We start from the raw sequence: 16,030 nt of genomic DNA, 5'->3' as shown, positions 1-16,030 counted from the left end.
GAGATGTTGCAACATGAAAACTTGTAGAGTGATTTTTGCACATTGTAATCAGATAACAGCCAAACCCCCTCCCCCTTAAACACAGAAGGTGCGTTTATCATGTGCATGTTTTAATTATCCATGGCCCCTAAGGTAGAATGCGCCTCAGGGACAGATATTTAGACTTTCAAATTTTTACAATTTTTTTCTGATCTACCACTTGTGGGGGCTCATTTTGAAGCTCTTGGAGTAAGTTTTAACAAAGAAAGTGAAAATATTACCAATCTATTTACATCAACAGTGCAAAAGAGAGGCCCGACTTCAAAGCAGTTGTATCAAAGATGAAAACTGTCTTATCCAAAGTGAAGAAGGGAGAAGTTCGACTTGTTCAGTGAAGTAACTCAGAAGAACAGAGTATTATAACACAACAATTCTCACAGACTAGTCAGTTTTCACACGTAGATTATGAAAACATAAGTCTTTTATCGAAAGTAGGAAGAAAAGCCGGCGGAGCGACCAATGATCTATCAGTATAGATCTCAAACCTGAACAAAGATATAAGTATTTACACAGAAGGGATTGCCAAGTTCTATTGTAAGCAGTATGCCCGGTAATATTCAAAGGACAATTTTTAATGCCGAGGTACCGTACTGTTCTTACATTATATTGATGCAAGATTTTTTATTAGTCAGTGTGAGAGTGTTGTCAAGCCTATGCAAATTCACCTTTTCCTGGAAATAGGATTCTGACAAGGAGCACCATCAATACAAATGTACATGTGTACTGGTATTATACTATTATAATACATGGGCATATGTATTTATATAGTATACTATAATAATACATGGGCATATGTATTTATATAGTATACTGTAATAATACATGGGCATATGTCAAAGTTGTTGACCAGCTCAAACCTTGGTTTTGCTACTCTGCAGCGGAGATACATGAGGTAAGAAATTTGCAAGTTATGATTTTTCACATGGTGATGTCATGGTGTACTGATTCACACTGTTTAGAGTATCATTGCCTTGAAGGTGAGACAAAGCAGAGCCTTTGTTTTATTTGCAGCAGATTTACTAAATGAGTTAAGGATTTTCTTGATAAGAGGTATGACTTTGACATTTGTTTTTTCAAAAGTGAAGAAAGTTGACTGTGGTAATATTAGGGACAACCCCATCCCTCCTTTGCCATCAGTTGTCACTCCAAGTGTTTGAGGAAACGAGAAAATGATAAAACCCTGTTTATAAGCCTATACAGAGGGAATCTGAAAATTGGTAGTGGGGTTTTGCATAGGCTTTGCAACCAAACACAACTAATGTACTAACAGGGAACAGAAAGCTTTGTAAGACAGAAAAGTTGACATTGTCAGCATGGCAACAATTTGGGTAAAAACAAAATATGCAAAATATTGCTAATCCAAACTCAACTATTACCTTAAGGCTTAATTATCAGGACATCCAAATTGTTTATTCACAAATGATTTCTAATTATGTATTTTCCTATAAAAAATAACCTTTGTCAATCTAAGTAAAGAAACATATATATAAATTCAGTATCTTAGAGGATACATGTGAGTCACCGTGCATATTTTGAGTCAGTAGAGAGAAAAGTGCTCTATTGTGTTCTCAGTTTCATCCATTGTCTCAGTTTTGTTTAAAGTCATAGTGTTCATAACACAGATAGGATTCAGTCATCTCCTCAAAATCTTTTTTGTCTTGAAATTTGATTTTGGTCATCGTGGCGCATTCTTATGATATTTATGTGATGATGGTGTTTTCCACTGTCATTGTGTTACAACGGATCTGCGCGTTTTGTTCATCATTCTTTGTTTGGCTTTCAAGATATTTTACTTCTCTCATCTTTTATCACTGATATGACTTGAAACATTTGTTTTACTTCCCTCTCTTTTTAAATAAAAAGCAACTCCTCTTAGTTCACTTATAAGACTCAGCAGTGCAACAACCAGCTTTTGTACAACTCGCCAAACTGATAGCTTGGAATTTACTTCATATCTCAATATCCAGCACAGTGTCATAAATATCAAAATTTTACAATCAAGCTTCACATGAATACCCACTGCATTTTTTGATTGATTAAATACATAAGTACATTGTCCGGATAACTGGAAGGCTATTTCAGAATGCAGCTGTAAAACAGTGGACGCAGAATCTCATAAGATGAACCAAAATATTGCAAGACTTTAGCGCATTTTCTTCAAGTTTTTAAACTTCTGCTCTTCTGCATGGAGGCTGCAAAGACTGTCATTTCATCACTGTTCTCATTCAGCAGCAAGTGTCGGCAAAAAACGATCTTACATCATACCATTGGCCAGCATGGGCTTCTAATAATTGAAGTTATTTACCAGTTGGTGTCTCAATATGTGTACATTTAGTTCTGATGCAACAACGTTTGTTTTCCAATCGATGTACCAACTCAGTGTTTTATTAGAAAGTTATTATGGCCAAAGTGCTATACACTTGCAGAATAGCAATTACTTTGCATGGATAAAAAATGGCAACATGCTGTACATTTGCATAATAGAGTTTAGTTGTAAAACCTCTTCATTATTACTGTATGCTTTCTCAATTTGAGCTGTTAATGCTTACCAGTATAGAAATGTTATTCTGTTGTAGATATTTATTCATTCTTTAGTCTTCAGTAGATGTTTAGATAATATGTGTTATTTTCTTTGTGTGTGGGCAGGCAGTGAAATTTTTATCAGCGCTATGCAGTCACTCTAGCTGACTTCCCTTTGTATATCAAAGTAGACATGTTCAGTGATAGCAGAAATGTTATGGTAGTTTCCAAAACCATAACCTACCTTCATTTTTTCACTTTTGTTTTGACTAAGTGATAACGTTCTCATTGTAGTCCTATTCTGTAGGGGGGAATCAAGAACTTTTGCGCAATTATATTGAAAAAAAAAATTTCACAAAAAACTCTGAATTGCTGACTAATAATCATGAGAGTTGTTGATGTTACAATCACACAACTGAGGGAATTTCTGGTCCGTGTCTAAACGGTTGAGCACAGCATGGCAGAAATCAAATATCTGATATACAGTTACAGATGTTATCAAATGTACAGACGGCTTGCAATTTTTTATTTGCAAGGTTAATTCTTTGGTTTTTTAAGCAAAAGGAATAATAACGTCATTTTGTTGATAAAGTGTGGAAGTATAGTGTCTTTTGTCTTCAATATGCCTTTGAGCTGTATTTAACCCTTTCACCCCCAGTTCCCTGTATACAGGTCCTACTTTGCCATAGAAAACAATGGATTTGGGACAAACCATGGTGGTGAAAGGGTTAATACTTGTGGATATGATTTTTCCGTCTGTTTTCTCATCATCCATCACCATGAGCTGCCAAAACTATTGTTAAAGCCAACATGATATGGCAAAGTAATGCATTACATGCTTAAGTAACCTTTCAGAATTGTAATAAGAATTATATCAACGTCGACTTTACTCTCACAGATTTTATTGTAAATTGTTTGTGAGAATCTTCAATAGAATTTAAATGATTTAAAATGTACAAAAGTCTTTTTTCACAGAAACTACTAACAAATCTTAGAATGTTGATATTTTATCAGGGTTCAGGATCACATGAATAATGATGAATGTGTCGACGAAAGTGAGGAGAATATTAGAATATTGGTTCAACTTTTTTGCAACTGCAACACAGCATTTTACTTAAATACGTTTGTGAACACATCAGAAGATACTGTAATATTGTAATGAAAAAATGAATGGAAGAACAGGTTATCAGTCCTCCACTGTTTTGATCAAGTATATTAGGAGTCAAAGTCCTTTGTTTTACCAGAGGGAACATTCTCAGTTCATTGATATGATTATTGTATGCCTATCAGTACATGTTAGTCAATCAGTACATCAAAAGTTTGTGAACAGGGTTTTTTTCAGAGATGAATGAACTTCATCCTGATCTACTGTTTTTTTAAAAGCGCAGTAAGTATATCAGGAAACTTTACGTTCAGCATGTAATGGCCATGTTTTTTTACCTTTTTAAGAGTATCTTGTAAAGACCATTCTATCATGTAGACACCATTATGATAATTGTTATACAGATGACACATTTTCCCATCGTGGTATGGTTGAATAGAGCAACATACTTTTACATACTTTTACAACAAAAACTGTAGAAGTCAATTGGCGCCAAAGTAAAACAAAAAAATCTTTCTTTTCACTTACGTTTGAGAATTAGGATAGTCAGTCTTGAAAACTTTTTAAACTTTTTGTGCTGATGGTGATACACCAAAGGAAAGAGCCAAAGGTTTGGTGAAAATCACGACCAATTTTTGAAAAACCAAGAACCTTTTTAGCAAAACAATCATACTTTTCGTGGCCTCAGAAAAAGGGAGACACAATGTGAAATTTTGTTTCTATCAGGAAAGTTGCAACATTACTGTAGTCAATATTGCATTTTTGATAAACATCAGTTTTTCTAGAGAAAGACACTTCATTTCTTTCATTTTTCATTGCTGTACAGATTTATGTAGCAGGCTTTCCTGTTCTTGACTCCAGTGCTGTATAGTGACAGATTTCGATGTTTCTTACATTTTCAAAACGGGAAGAACTAAGTGCCTACTGGGAGTTATATATAAATATATGCAAATTATGTAACAATTGTTGGCCTGTTTATTTGTGTGTGTGTCACGTACATATCACTTGCTGTACATACCATGTGATTTGCATTCACATTGCTCTTGTCTGTAGACACCTGAGCAAACTGATTTGCTGCAGTCAGAAGCCATACAACTCCCATGCTTGTGTTGTATTTGGGAGTGCCTAACGCCAGACAAGGGAGTGGTATGGCTATGGATTGCAACAACAAATGGACTTCCACAGAATGTTATGGAAAATGTTCAATGGGTGTTATGACCGATTATGAAATTTTCTTTCTCAGTTCAAAAGTGGAACACATATGGAGATGGTAGGGCCCTCTCATGGAGAAGCTATGGCACAATTGTTCTATGGGAATTTCATTCATTGTGAAAAAAAATTCAAACACTCAAGAAAATAAAGTAACTTAATTAAGGTAGCTACGTACCTTATAGACACTCGAAGATTTTTATTTTTTTCTCAGTTATAGGTGTCTCAAACCCCAATAAAGTATATATTTTCTGAAAGCCCTGATATTGAGAAATCCGACCCTGCACAGTACCTTAGTCATTATTTGCATAATAGACACATGACAAGCATTTTGCTGAACCTTCCAAAACTCAGTTCTTCCTCCCTTTAGCGAACAAGCTGTACGATTTCCGGTTGAAATTTGTGCATTGACAAGCATTTGTAATATTCTTCAAATTCATGTCTGGGATTTCCTTTATATGCCTTTGTTTTTTTGTTATGCACTATTAAAGGTGTTAGACTAAGGTGCTTTTCAAGGAATTGTAATTGTCGTGCCATATAATTTAAATGGAGACTGGGAAAAAAATGGCAGACGTAGATTTGAAGGGTATTGCTAAGGCTTATCACCTTATAAATTTCAACCAGAAATTGTGCAGCATGTTCGCTAAAGCGAGGAAAAACTGATTTTAGCAAAACGCTTGTCATGTGACTACTATGCAAATAATTACTGTGCTGTGCACATTCAGATTTTCCAATATCAGGGCTTTCAGAAAATATATACTTTATTGGGGTTTTGGGGACTTCTATAGCTGAGAAAAAAATTACAATCTGAAAGTGTCTATAAGGTATATAGCTACCTTAAAAAATTGAAATAATGATCCATTTTAGCTCACATTTGGTATATGTATATATATCAAAGAGAGCTTATGTGGTAAGTCAGCGGCGTCTATATGTCAGTATGTTATGTATGTATATGCAGACCTATGTCAGTCCACTTAGTATTTGTCTACTGGTGCACCCAGGGGTGGAGATATGAATTTGTTCAAATGAATGTGTCAGTGTCAAAAATATGCAATTGATACAAAAAAAAAGGAAAAATCCTGCAAATTGCTAAAACTCTGTTACTATATGTCAGATTTGGTTTAAACTTTATATGCAGGTCCTTTAAGACAGCTTTGCTTAGATTTGTTCAAATTGTGGTGAAATTTTTACAGTTGTATTTTTTGCGCAAATTTTCCCATATTTGGTCAAAAAATCTCTGAATTGCTCGTCCCAGTGCTGTAAAATTTAATAGCATGATCTCTGTCAGATTTGTTAAAAATTGTGGTAAGATTTTTATATTTGTATTTTGGGGGCAATTTTTCCCCATTTTTGGTCAAAGTAGTATTTTCTCCCAAAGTGCTTGTTGGATTGCTGTGAAACTTGTTGTGCATATATAGGTTGACCTCTGTCAGATTTGTTCAAATTGTGGTGAAAATGTTTCTGTAGTTTTAAGGCAATTGTTTACTTTGTAGGTCAAAAAATCATTTTCTCTGAATTAACAATTCTGATTCCTTTGAAACTTGGTATGCAGACATGTACCTAGGTACCTAGGGGCATCCTTAGTTGAGTGTCTTCAAATTGTGGTGAAATTTTGATATTTGTATTGTCCCATTTTGGTCAAAAAATCATGAAATCACGTGCCTGATTGACATTTTGAAACTTTGTATGCATGTTCTTAGGGGTTAACTTGGTTGAGTGTGTTCAAATTGTAACTAAACAAGCAATGTTGTATTTTTGTGACAATTTTTGCTGTTTTGGTCAAAAAAATGCCAAGATTTCATCCTTGAAATATGTGGTCTGATTACAAAAACTTGAGAACCACCGCACATATATGACACCCTTATTTGGTGTGTAGGTGCATGGTAAATCATAAATGGGAATTTGTTTGAAAAAGTTATCATTACCAAAAAGTATGCTAAGTAAAACAAAATGATCAGAAAAGTATAAACTTTGAAGACGTCATCTTCACCTTTGAATGGTAGATTGTATCACTAATTTTGATGTACTAGGCTGCATGTTATGTATGTTCATTGCCGCTATATAGTTGTCAACCATTACTTACTTAATTGCCATGGTATTTGATGGATAATGCATCAAAACATGTTCAAATGCACTTGACATTGTGATTTTTACAAGCTAAGGCCCACAGAAGCACTCTGGCCTGTCACATCGAACCAAATGTGAGCCAAGTGTCATTGGCACTTATGTTTTCAGTAAATATCTTACACAAACATTCATTGCTGGTTTTGCTGCTTCCCAAACAAACTGGTGACTATGCCATAACAATTGGCACACAATGGCTGGTGGTCAAACAATTAGGTACCTCAACTTAAAGAGTTGTCTGAAATATATAATGGCGAGTTCACACTGCCCTTTGATATCTATACCCATCCAAGCAATACTATGTCATACATTTTTCACAGTATCCTTTTGAACTTTGAACTATTAAACTCCGTTGACAAGATAGTAAAGAAGGTCATTCCAGTAAACCTCTTACACCCATTAACCTTTTGAATGTGTCCCTAGGTGCTGTTATTCAATTCGAAATGATTGATCACGTCACATGCTATTGATTCCAATAAGGACATATAACTTGCTGGAAACTTAGAAACGTGGGTTTTTAAATTATGGGGGACATAGTCAATGTATAATGATCACAAATTATGGTAGATTCTGGCAAAGTGAAATATCGAGGCAGCCATGAATGTAACCATGGCAACAGCAACTTGCTGTCCTACAAAGTATCCAGATAAATTATAAGGCCAAAGGGTTTTATGCAGAATTTTATGACTCAACCTAATTCTTTTACACTTTCTAAAAGACTGATCCAGCTCACTGACCATATACGGCTGATGTGTAAATTATATTTTACCACCTCCCATTATGTAGTTTGTTGATCCTCAGTGGAGGAAACTTTAAGGTCAGCCTGGGCAAAAAATGGAAACTTAGGTCTTAATGATGCATGAAACCAATACTGGTCGTCAATAATGTTCAATGGAATCTGAATACACTCTGAAAAGGTCATCTATATAGGTTGACACATAAATCCTCAGGAAGAGTCCACTCTAGACAGTGTGTGGCAGTTTCATATCATATATTAGCAACTTTAGCCTGTTAATATTATCAAATGTGTTCCTCTCTGTGAATTCACAGAAGCTGCAGGATTATGAATGCCATGCGCCCATACAAATACAGTAAAACTATCCATAAAATTTGTGCCATGGCCAACATTTTTTATAAATACCATTGATGCAAATGTGAAGTCCTCGATATAAAGGTTAACTTTGTGAAACTTCCTCAGTCTGCAAATCTGAGAAAAAGTAGTAATATTCGTAGCCTTTGCAGCTTCAATGTTTGGCCCTCCATATACAATTACTTATGTGAATAAGACCAAGACTGTAACATAGTTGGTGTGAGCACATTACATAGCTAGAACTCGGCAAAACTTAATATTTTCCTCCAGAGAGTAATGCATGGTATGCACAAATACTGAATTACAAAGGCTATAAATATCACAGTATATTCACGCAATTTAGAAATCATACATTTTACATGCAACAAGAATGCAAGAAATATCACGGCTATAAAAAGACTTTCACTTGCTTACATGGTAACATTTATTCATTAAAAAAAGAAGTCTCTCTTGAAAACATTTTTATTTAGCATATCTAGAAAAACGTCACACAAATACTCAGTGAATTAACAACACTGAAAAACAAATGTCATTGTCATTGTCAGAGAATAATTTTCTGCAAGATTCAAAACTGCGACACATGCTCACCACAAGAATTTTAATATGCCGCCATATTTGCCCGCTACAATAAGTTAGTGGAAACAATAGTCAATAATTTATATTTACATATTTCAGAATGTCTGCTTATAGGCCTATTCTATCTCAATATGAAAGCTATTTAAACAAAGATAATAAAAAATATTGCTTGAGTTTCGTAGAATGTTAGTCTTGTGGGTGACGCTCATCAATATGGTATGCTTGAAGGGGTAAGAGGTAGTCGTACACTGCACAAGAAACTTGAACTAGTATTGAAACATGATAGACTAATTCTGTTATACAAACATTGAAATAATATTACAAAAGGTAGAAACCATTGTATGTGTAATTGTATGGTACAAACTACAACTTGGCCCTTTCATCCTCACTATTAGCACACAGGACAATACAGTGCAGTGTTGGGCTAAGTTACAAACTGAAAAATACCACAATCTCACATCTTGGCTTAACCACCAAGGAAGGTACATACCAACTGTACAAACCAAACTTAGCTTTCAAAATGTATGCCTGCTGCCATTTCAAGCTCTGGCCTCGTTCAACAAAAGAGTTTACATCATGTCAATTGGTTTTTACATTTTCTGAAGCCAATTATAATGCATTATATATCCTTGCTTATTGTTTGATACTTCCTATCCAATTGTTCATTTGTATGTGGCTCTGTACTAACAAGGTAAACACCAAACATTATGAAGGTGCCTTCATCCAGATAGACCTTGATAGCACAGGGCTTATCGAGTAATAAAGCTAAACATGGTCTGTACTGTAGTTTGCATGTACTGTTTTATGCGTTTGATGCAGTAGCAGAACAAAATTAAACATGAACAATAATCGTGGATGAGGCAAAAAAAAACATTTATTTCAAAAGATTTCATCTGTGAATGAAAAGCTTTTTGTATGTAAAAGAATGTGTATACACATACACAATGTCATTTATCTGTAGGAAGAGCCCTCTTCTATTGTGGCATACCAATCACAATTCTCTGGGTGGAGGGACTGTGATAATATATATTACTTTGTTGCAAAGAATTGATGCAATACAACTCTCTGTATCACCTCCAGGTCCAAAATATTTAATGTCAATGGCAAGTTGGCGTGTCAATAAGTACACGTACATGACTATGTAGATGTGTATACATGTGCACAGGTCTTTTATAATACTGTGAAATGTAGCTTTAGTGCATTAACATCTGCCATTCCTAGTCTTTTGTACAAACATTATAAAAAACGTAAACAATTAATCTTTGGCTCTGAAAATACAAATGATTATTTTTGCACTGCATCAAGCACTATCCAATGCCTGTAAATAAAGAGCACAGGTCAGCTGCAAAGTTGAGTTTTGACAAGTACACTGAAGAGATTCTAAGTTTACAAATCTGTAAATAGCTCAATCACTTTCTATATTAAAGATGAGAGCAATCTGTTGAGTTCTTTTGTCCACAATATTGTATAGCGTCTCTTACACTGAAGTTCAGTCACTTCTTAAAACAGAACTGACAACACTGGACTATCACGATCTTGGTAGTGTTTCTGAAATAATTTCTTTTGCACGTCTTGAAAGTTCATCAGGAAATTTAATGTCAAAGTTTATGATGAGATCTCCCCGCCGACTAGGTTGTTTTGGGAATGGAAGTCCTTCTCCCGAGACCCGCTGTTTAGTGGTTGGTTTGACAATACCGTGAAGAGGCAGCCTAACTGTTCTATCATCTATTGTAGGGATTTGTACTGTTGTACCGCAGAGAGCCTGTGGGAAAATAATGAGTCATTGTTGAGAAAAAGTTGTGAGGAAACACACTGTTGGAGAAATGCACTTTGAAGTATAGGTTTGTCATGAAAAATCAGTGGCAGTGTTGGAACTCCCTGGCATGCCAGTCACTTGCACAGATTATTTATATCAATGTCAGATACTGTGCAGTCTGTGGTGCATCAATTTAGCAGTTTTCTGGAAACTTCTATATTCATATATCTTATTATTATGCTAATGAAGAGGATAGGCTTTCAGGAAATTTCTACCTACAGAATGTTTTGTGGCACACAATTGATTAGGGTTCTTCACAAGGTGATTTTTAAAGGTGGACCACAACCCCATCCCCGTTTTTTTGGAGGTTTTTATGTTTATGAATCCACGAAGTAATAATATTTACAGCAAAAGAATACGCAAAGTATGAATTGTTATTTTATAAATTAGCGGCCTCTCTGTTTTCCCACGCTGTGGAGAACAGTCAACATTGCACACATGCCATTCACACAAACTAATTGGAATTAGAAGGGATAAACTAACACTATACTATAATACTTACATCTCGGAGGGGTATCTTGGCCGTGTAGAGTAAATTACTTCCATCTCTCTTGAATGTTGGGTGAGGTTTATCTTTAAGAGTGAATACAATGTCTGCTGGGATTCTATTTGGGTGCTGATCACCTTCTTTCGGAAATGTGATTTTCGTGCCTTCCTTCCAGCCAGGTTTCACTTGAATCTGCAGCACTTTGTCTTCAGTTCTCGACGTCCTTCCGTCTGGGTTGTACACTTTTCTCGTGATCTTCATTTTCTTGGTACAGCCGCTAAAAATGTCCGTGAGTGCTACTTTGAGATCGTAGTGCACTGCTGGGTCCTGCCTTTTCCCCATTCCGCCACCACCCGACATGCCAAAACCATCGACGTCCATCGGTTCACCGAAGTTGGAGAACCTCATCCTGTTGCCCATTGGGCCACCTCCCATACCAAATGCATCGTTACCCATGGAGCCAAACATGCTATCGAAGGGACTTGACGTCCCGAAAAAAGACTCAAATACGCCCCTTGGGTCGCCGCTGAATGTATAAGAGAAGTTCTGGCCACCACCAGCGCTGCCTCCTGGCATGCCGCCCTTTAAACCTTCTTCTCCATATTTATCGAAAATTTCTCTCTTGTCTTTATCGCTGAGAACTTCGTATGCTTCTGCGATGTCTTTAAATTTTTCTTCTGCGTCTGGTGCCTTGTTTTTGTCTGGGTGGTACTTAAGCGCCATTTTCCGGTACGCTTTTTTGATCTCATCCTCCGAAGCACCCTTAGATATGCCTAGAATTTTGTAGTAGTCCTTTCCCATGGCGAAAAACTTCGCAGTACGTTAAATATACTGGTTGTAGCAGTTGTGTTGTTGTAAAGCCAAGCGCAAACTCACTGGTTGTCGTCGTTAAAATATCTACAAATATCGTCGACGCCGTTCACTTCTCCTGTAAAGAACGAATTAGAGTAAAAGCGATGGTCGAACTGACTTTATACCCTGCATAACATGAAGTGAATCTTCTGGAATATACCCTTCGCTGGGAAGCCTCCCAACTGTTGTCGAAGCTACTAGAACCTTCGATATTGAAAACGTCACTTCCTACGCGTTGGGTTAAAGGTGATGTTTACTGGAGAAAAGAACTCACATACACAATCATACCAAACATCTCTGACCTTTACCCCAAGATCGTCTGATCGCGAGTTTGCACAGATCGCTTCAGCAGCGAGCCAAAGATTCTCTTGAAATCCACAAATGGAGGTGAGCAGTACCCACTTTTGCAAACGTTCTACGTATGAATCATGTATTGTTGATTTACTCATCATTAACTGTGCTATCACACGCGTTACAACGCATCAGATCATGTACACACCGTTTGTTACCAGCGCTGCAACGATCTACTTGTAGTGCTACATAATCCATTTACCGTGAATGTATATTCCTTTGCAGGTTGATTGATATCTTTGACATGTAATAGCACGGGTTGCTAATGAAACGTTTGAAATATTTATGAGAAACAGGTCTGAGAACAATATTTGCAAATAATGTACGCATCACGATGTAGACCAAAATTCAAGAGCAATAACATAGCAAACTGTTTATTTTTGCGAAAACTTCTACACAGTACAGTAGTACACATATTTATTTGTACATTGTACGCAAGGTGACAAACTGAAATATCAAACATTTACTTCCAGAATATATAAATCCAAAGAGGTACTGCCTCTAAGATTAGCCATAGCAATTTATATAATGCAATTTATATCCATTATAAATGTACTTTAATCTTTGGATATTGCTTTTGTGTTTATGTTTATTAATAATCAACTCTGGGTTAATATGTATTTATTTATTTGTTTGTTTTTTTACACAGGTCAAAATATTACACGCCAAGTCGGGAAAAACACTGACAACGCTATCAGAGGTTAGAGGTTTATGAAAGAATTACCTTGCATAACGTATTTATGGCTTCATTGCTTGTTATGTCACTTTTTGGTGTTGGGTTTTTCCAGAACATTTGATTTTTCCTCGAGGTAGTTCATTTGATGGTTGTTGAGGAAGTAAGGCAAGTCTCAGTATTCATTCCCGATGGTGGCCCATAGTTTTCTGAATAATGGCGGGAACCAATAAACCTAACAGTTGTTAATGTTACCAATAATACCAGTTAACCAATATGCAATTAGAAATAAGTTGAGAAAACAGATTATTGTCCTTTATCAACATTGGAGATGCATATTTCCAAATTTTTCAGTCTCACAGGGAAGTGCTCTCCTTGTTAAATATCGTAGAAACAAAATTTAGTGTTGCCGTACAAGTACCAAGGAGTGTCATGATCCTTGATCAAGAACTTCTCGTTTTGCATTATAATTTATCCAGAGGATTTCCTTTGTTAGATCACAACATACAGGACCTGTACTGTAGACAATGGCCTTATCTCTATCTATACTCCAGAGAATGGACATAGCTCTATTTCTCAACTTCTACTATTATTTTCAAGTCTTCAAATTTGTGTCTTCATCCATGAGACCCTATTCTTCATCAAAACAGCTGGTGTAGCCATCTAGTAGTCAGGTTGTGCTTGTAGTAGCCTATTGGTGTCATGATGTGAGACACTAATATGTACTGTGTAATCTGGTGGTTGATAGTGTATCGAAATGCAGAAGTGAATTTCAAGACATCAGGTGCTGTCTTTGTAATTTGACATTTTTGTTGCTCAAGTCTCTTCAACTGTTGATTTATTGATTTTGATTTATCACTCACGCCTTGACTGTTTGTTGAGTCATGGTCCTTTTGTGGAGGAACTATGGTTGAGTGTTTCAATATTGCTATCATCATTACTGAAAGACTCATACCCAAGTTTCTTATCTGGTCAGGTATTTCGACATCCATTTGTATATTTTGACAGACTCCAAAATCAACATTGCAGATGATGGACTACTGTTTCTTCTTCAGATTACATTTAAACCAAACTTCAATTTTATACATACCTTCATGGTGCAGAAATTTTTCCAATATCATTTCAGTCAGTTGGTTCAAATATTGGTTTGAATCAATGAGCATGTAAATGTGAGGCATTTTTTTTCAGTTTTGAAAATAAGAGGTTCCAAGTAATTTTTTTTCAGATAGAAAAACAATAACATGTTTTTTTCCTTGACAGTCTAAACATTTGATATAAAACCTTGCCACTTCTTTTCACCATTTCTGCATGCAAATTTTCTCTTCAATGTTGATAGAAACAAAGTTTAGTGAGACAAAAAGTTTCCCAAAATACTAACACCATTAACATTTTTTACTGTGAGGTTTTTTTTTGTTTATTGTGAATCCTTAAAATCCGATGAAATTATAAATCAAGCCACATGGGATATTGGGTCAACTCCACCCCACTCTTATTGTATCCATTTGTATGGATTCATGTTTTTCCAGTTGTCTTCAAAGTATCTTTATTGGTCATGCCATCCCAATTGTTGTTGCAGTTGATTTCCATTTAATAGGGGGACAGCATTCTTTCTCAGTGCAAAGGGTTATTTATATGTCGATAGACTATACAACATGCCATTTTAGTAGCAATTAACTTACGTCCATTTTTATTTACAATCATCAAATACCACAAGTGTTGTACAAATACAGTGCCTCATTTGTGTCTCACATCTGAATGCTGGCATTCAAAATGTTGTAGAATATGTTGACAGAAAGCAGAAGTAAAATAAGTGAAATAAGCAAGTTCTTGTGAACAACATATCTAGTTTCATTTCCTAGTGGTCACACGTTATATTCTAGACTATGAACTTTGTACTTTGATTGTACATGTCACCCTGCATACTTACTTACAAAACTGTAGTTCCTTAGGTCATGAACTCAATGACAGGTGCAGTCAATATATATGGTAATCAATATAAGATATTTAAGTGAAAATTTTTTACTTGTGGTTGTCTAAACTGACCAATTGAATTCTGTCATCAAACAGAAGTATTTATGTTGTGATAGCACCATATGTTTTGACGGTTGTAGATATTCAAAATATGATATTCTGTCCCATTTGCAATGTCAGACATAGCAAAAACACTTAGTGAAGAAAGTGAATTGAGATTTTAAGTTAAAATGTTACAGTCAATTCCTAAATTACATGTTAAAAATATATATTTATGTTGTGTGTGTATATACACACACACACAACACACACATATATATATATATATATATATATATATATATATATATATATATATATATATATATATATATATACATACATACATATTTATTTATTTATTTATTCATTTATTATTTATTTATTTAATTTTTGCTACCAAGACATGATATATATTGAACATGAACAGGAAATAATATTGCTGTCAGTGTATGAACCACTGAACCATGTTATATGATATCTCAATATGCCCCAAAATAGATAAATAAATGAAGAAATAAAATAAAGAAAGTAATCAATCAATAAATTGATAAAGCATTGCCAAACCATTGTAAGGTGATGTTTTTTTAAATTGTTACTTGTGTGAATATTTTAACCTGTTCACCCCAAGTCCCTGTAAACAGGTCCACATTCACCTTTGATGACAATGGGTTTGGCCAAACCACAGTGAAGAATGGGTCAATGCACAGTATTTTTACAGTTGAGGGATCTGAATGAATATAAATATCTAGATCTAGATAGATAGGACGAAAATTTATATTTAGGAAACGGTACCACTGAAAGTTTACAATGATGATAAAACCCATTTTCCAGTCAGATTTTCAGGTCATAATCAGGTTCATAACATGATGAAAATTAATACTTTTCAGAATGAATGAGAATGTAAAATAAATGTGTAAATTTGACAATTCTGTCCATCAAACAGAACAATTTCAAGTTCTTACAATTTTTTTTTCTTTCAGTTGTCTCCTGAGTCGACGATTGGTGACATCAAACAAAGATACCATTTACAGAGTAAGTTTTCTCTGAAACTATCCACTGATAGTTTTTATTTTAGATTAGGATAATATTAAGATGCAAACTGCTTTCTCTCAAAAGTAGATCACATTCTTCCACTGTGATAGTCTGTCCATACATACATCTACAGAGGTAGCTTCCAG

The 16,030-nt window shown here is 35.2% G+C and overlaps 3 protein-coding genes across 10 annotated transcripts in view; 2 read left to right on the top strand and 1 right to left on the bottom strand.

The window, feature by feature from the left end:
* Positions 1-4,624, top strand: part of LOC139139223 (tyrosine-protein kinase SYK-like) — a 29,915-nt gene extending 25,291 nt beyond the window's left edge. For 4 of the 8 annotated variants that reach the window (XR_011553755.1, XR_011553753.1, XR_011553754.1 and 1 more), the window contains 2 exons: positions 281-2,590; positions 2,686-4,624. Coding sequence is in view for 4 of the 8 variants with exons in the window: in XM_070708064.1 (XP_070564165.1) it covers positions 281-374 (94 nt within the window). In the remaining 4 variants the exon portion in view is untranslated. Of the gene's footprint in view, positions 1-280 lie in introns of all 8 variants that reach the window. The other 4 variants (XM_070708064.1, XM_070708062.1, XM_070708063.1 and 1 more) reach the window with 1 other exon arrangement.
* Positions 4,625-9,516: 4,892 nt separating this feature from the next.
* LOC139139221 (dnaJ homolog subfamily B member 4-like) lies at positions 9,517-12,046 on the bottom strand. The gene is made up of 2 exons (XM_070708059.1): positions 10,979-12,046; positions 9,517-10,422 (listed from the first exon to the last, which is right to left on the bottom strand). Exons 1-2 carry the CDS (start codon positions 11,762-11,764, stop codon positions 10,189-10,191), a joined length of 1,020 nt encoding a protein of 339 aa, XP_070564160.1. The 5' UTR covers positions 11,765-12,046; the 3' UTR covers positions 9,517-10,188.
* Positions 12,047-12,078: 32 nt separating this feature from the next.
* The window catches only part of LOC139139222 (probable very-long-chain enoyl-CoA reductase art-1), a 15,103-nt gene continuing 11,151 nt past the window's right edge, over positions 12,079-16,030 (top strand). Inside the window, exons 1-3 of the mRNA XM_070708060.1 lie at positions 12,079-12,202; positions 12,816-12,866; positions 15,833-15,884. Of these exons, the coding sequence (XP_070564161.1) occupies positions 12,197-12,202; positions 12,816-12,866; positions 15,833-15,884 (109 nt within the window). The 5' untranslated portion in view covers positions 12,079-12,196. The remainder of the gene's footprint in view (positions 12,203-12,815; positions 12,867-15,832; positions 15,885-16,030) is intronic.

Source organism: Ptychodera flava, chromosome 8 (genome assembly GCF_041260155.1).
Source record: "Ptychodera flava strain L36383 chromosome 8, AS_Pfla_20210202, whole genome shotgun sequence".
Taxonomy (NCBI): Eukaryota; Metazoa; Hemichordata; class Enteropneusta; family Ptychoderidae; genus Ptychodera; species Ptychodera flava.
Note: the sequence above shows the minus strand (reverse complement) of the source record. Positions and strands in the feature narration are given on the sequence as shown.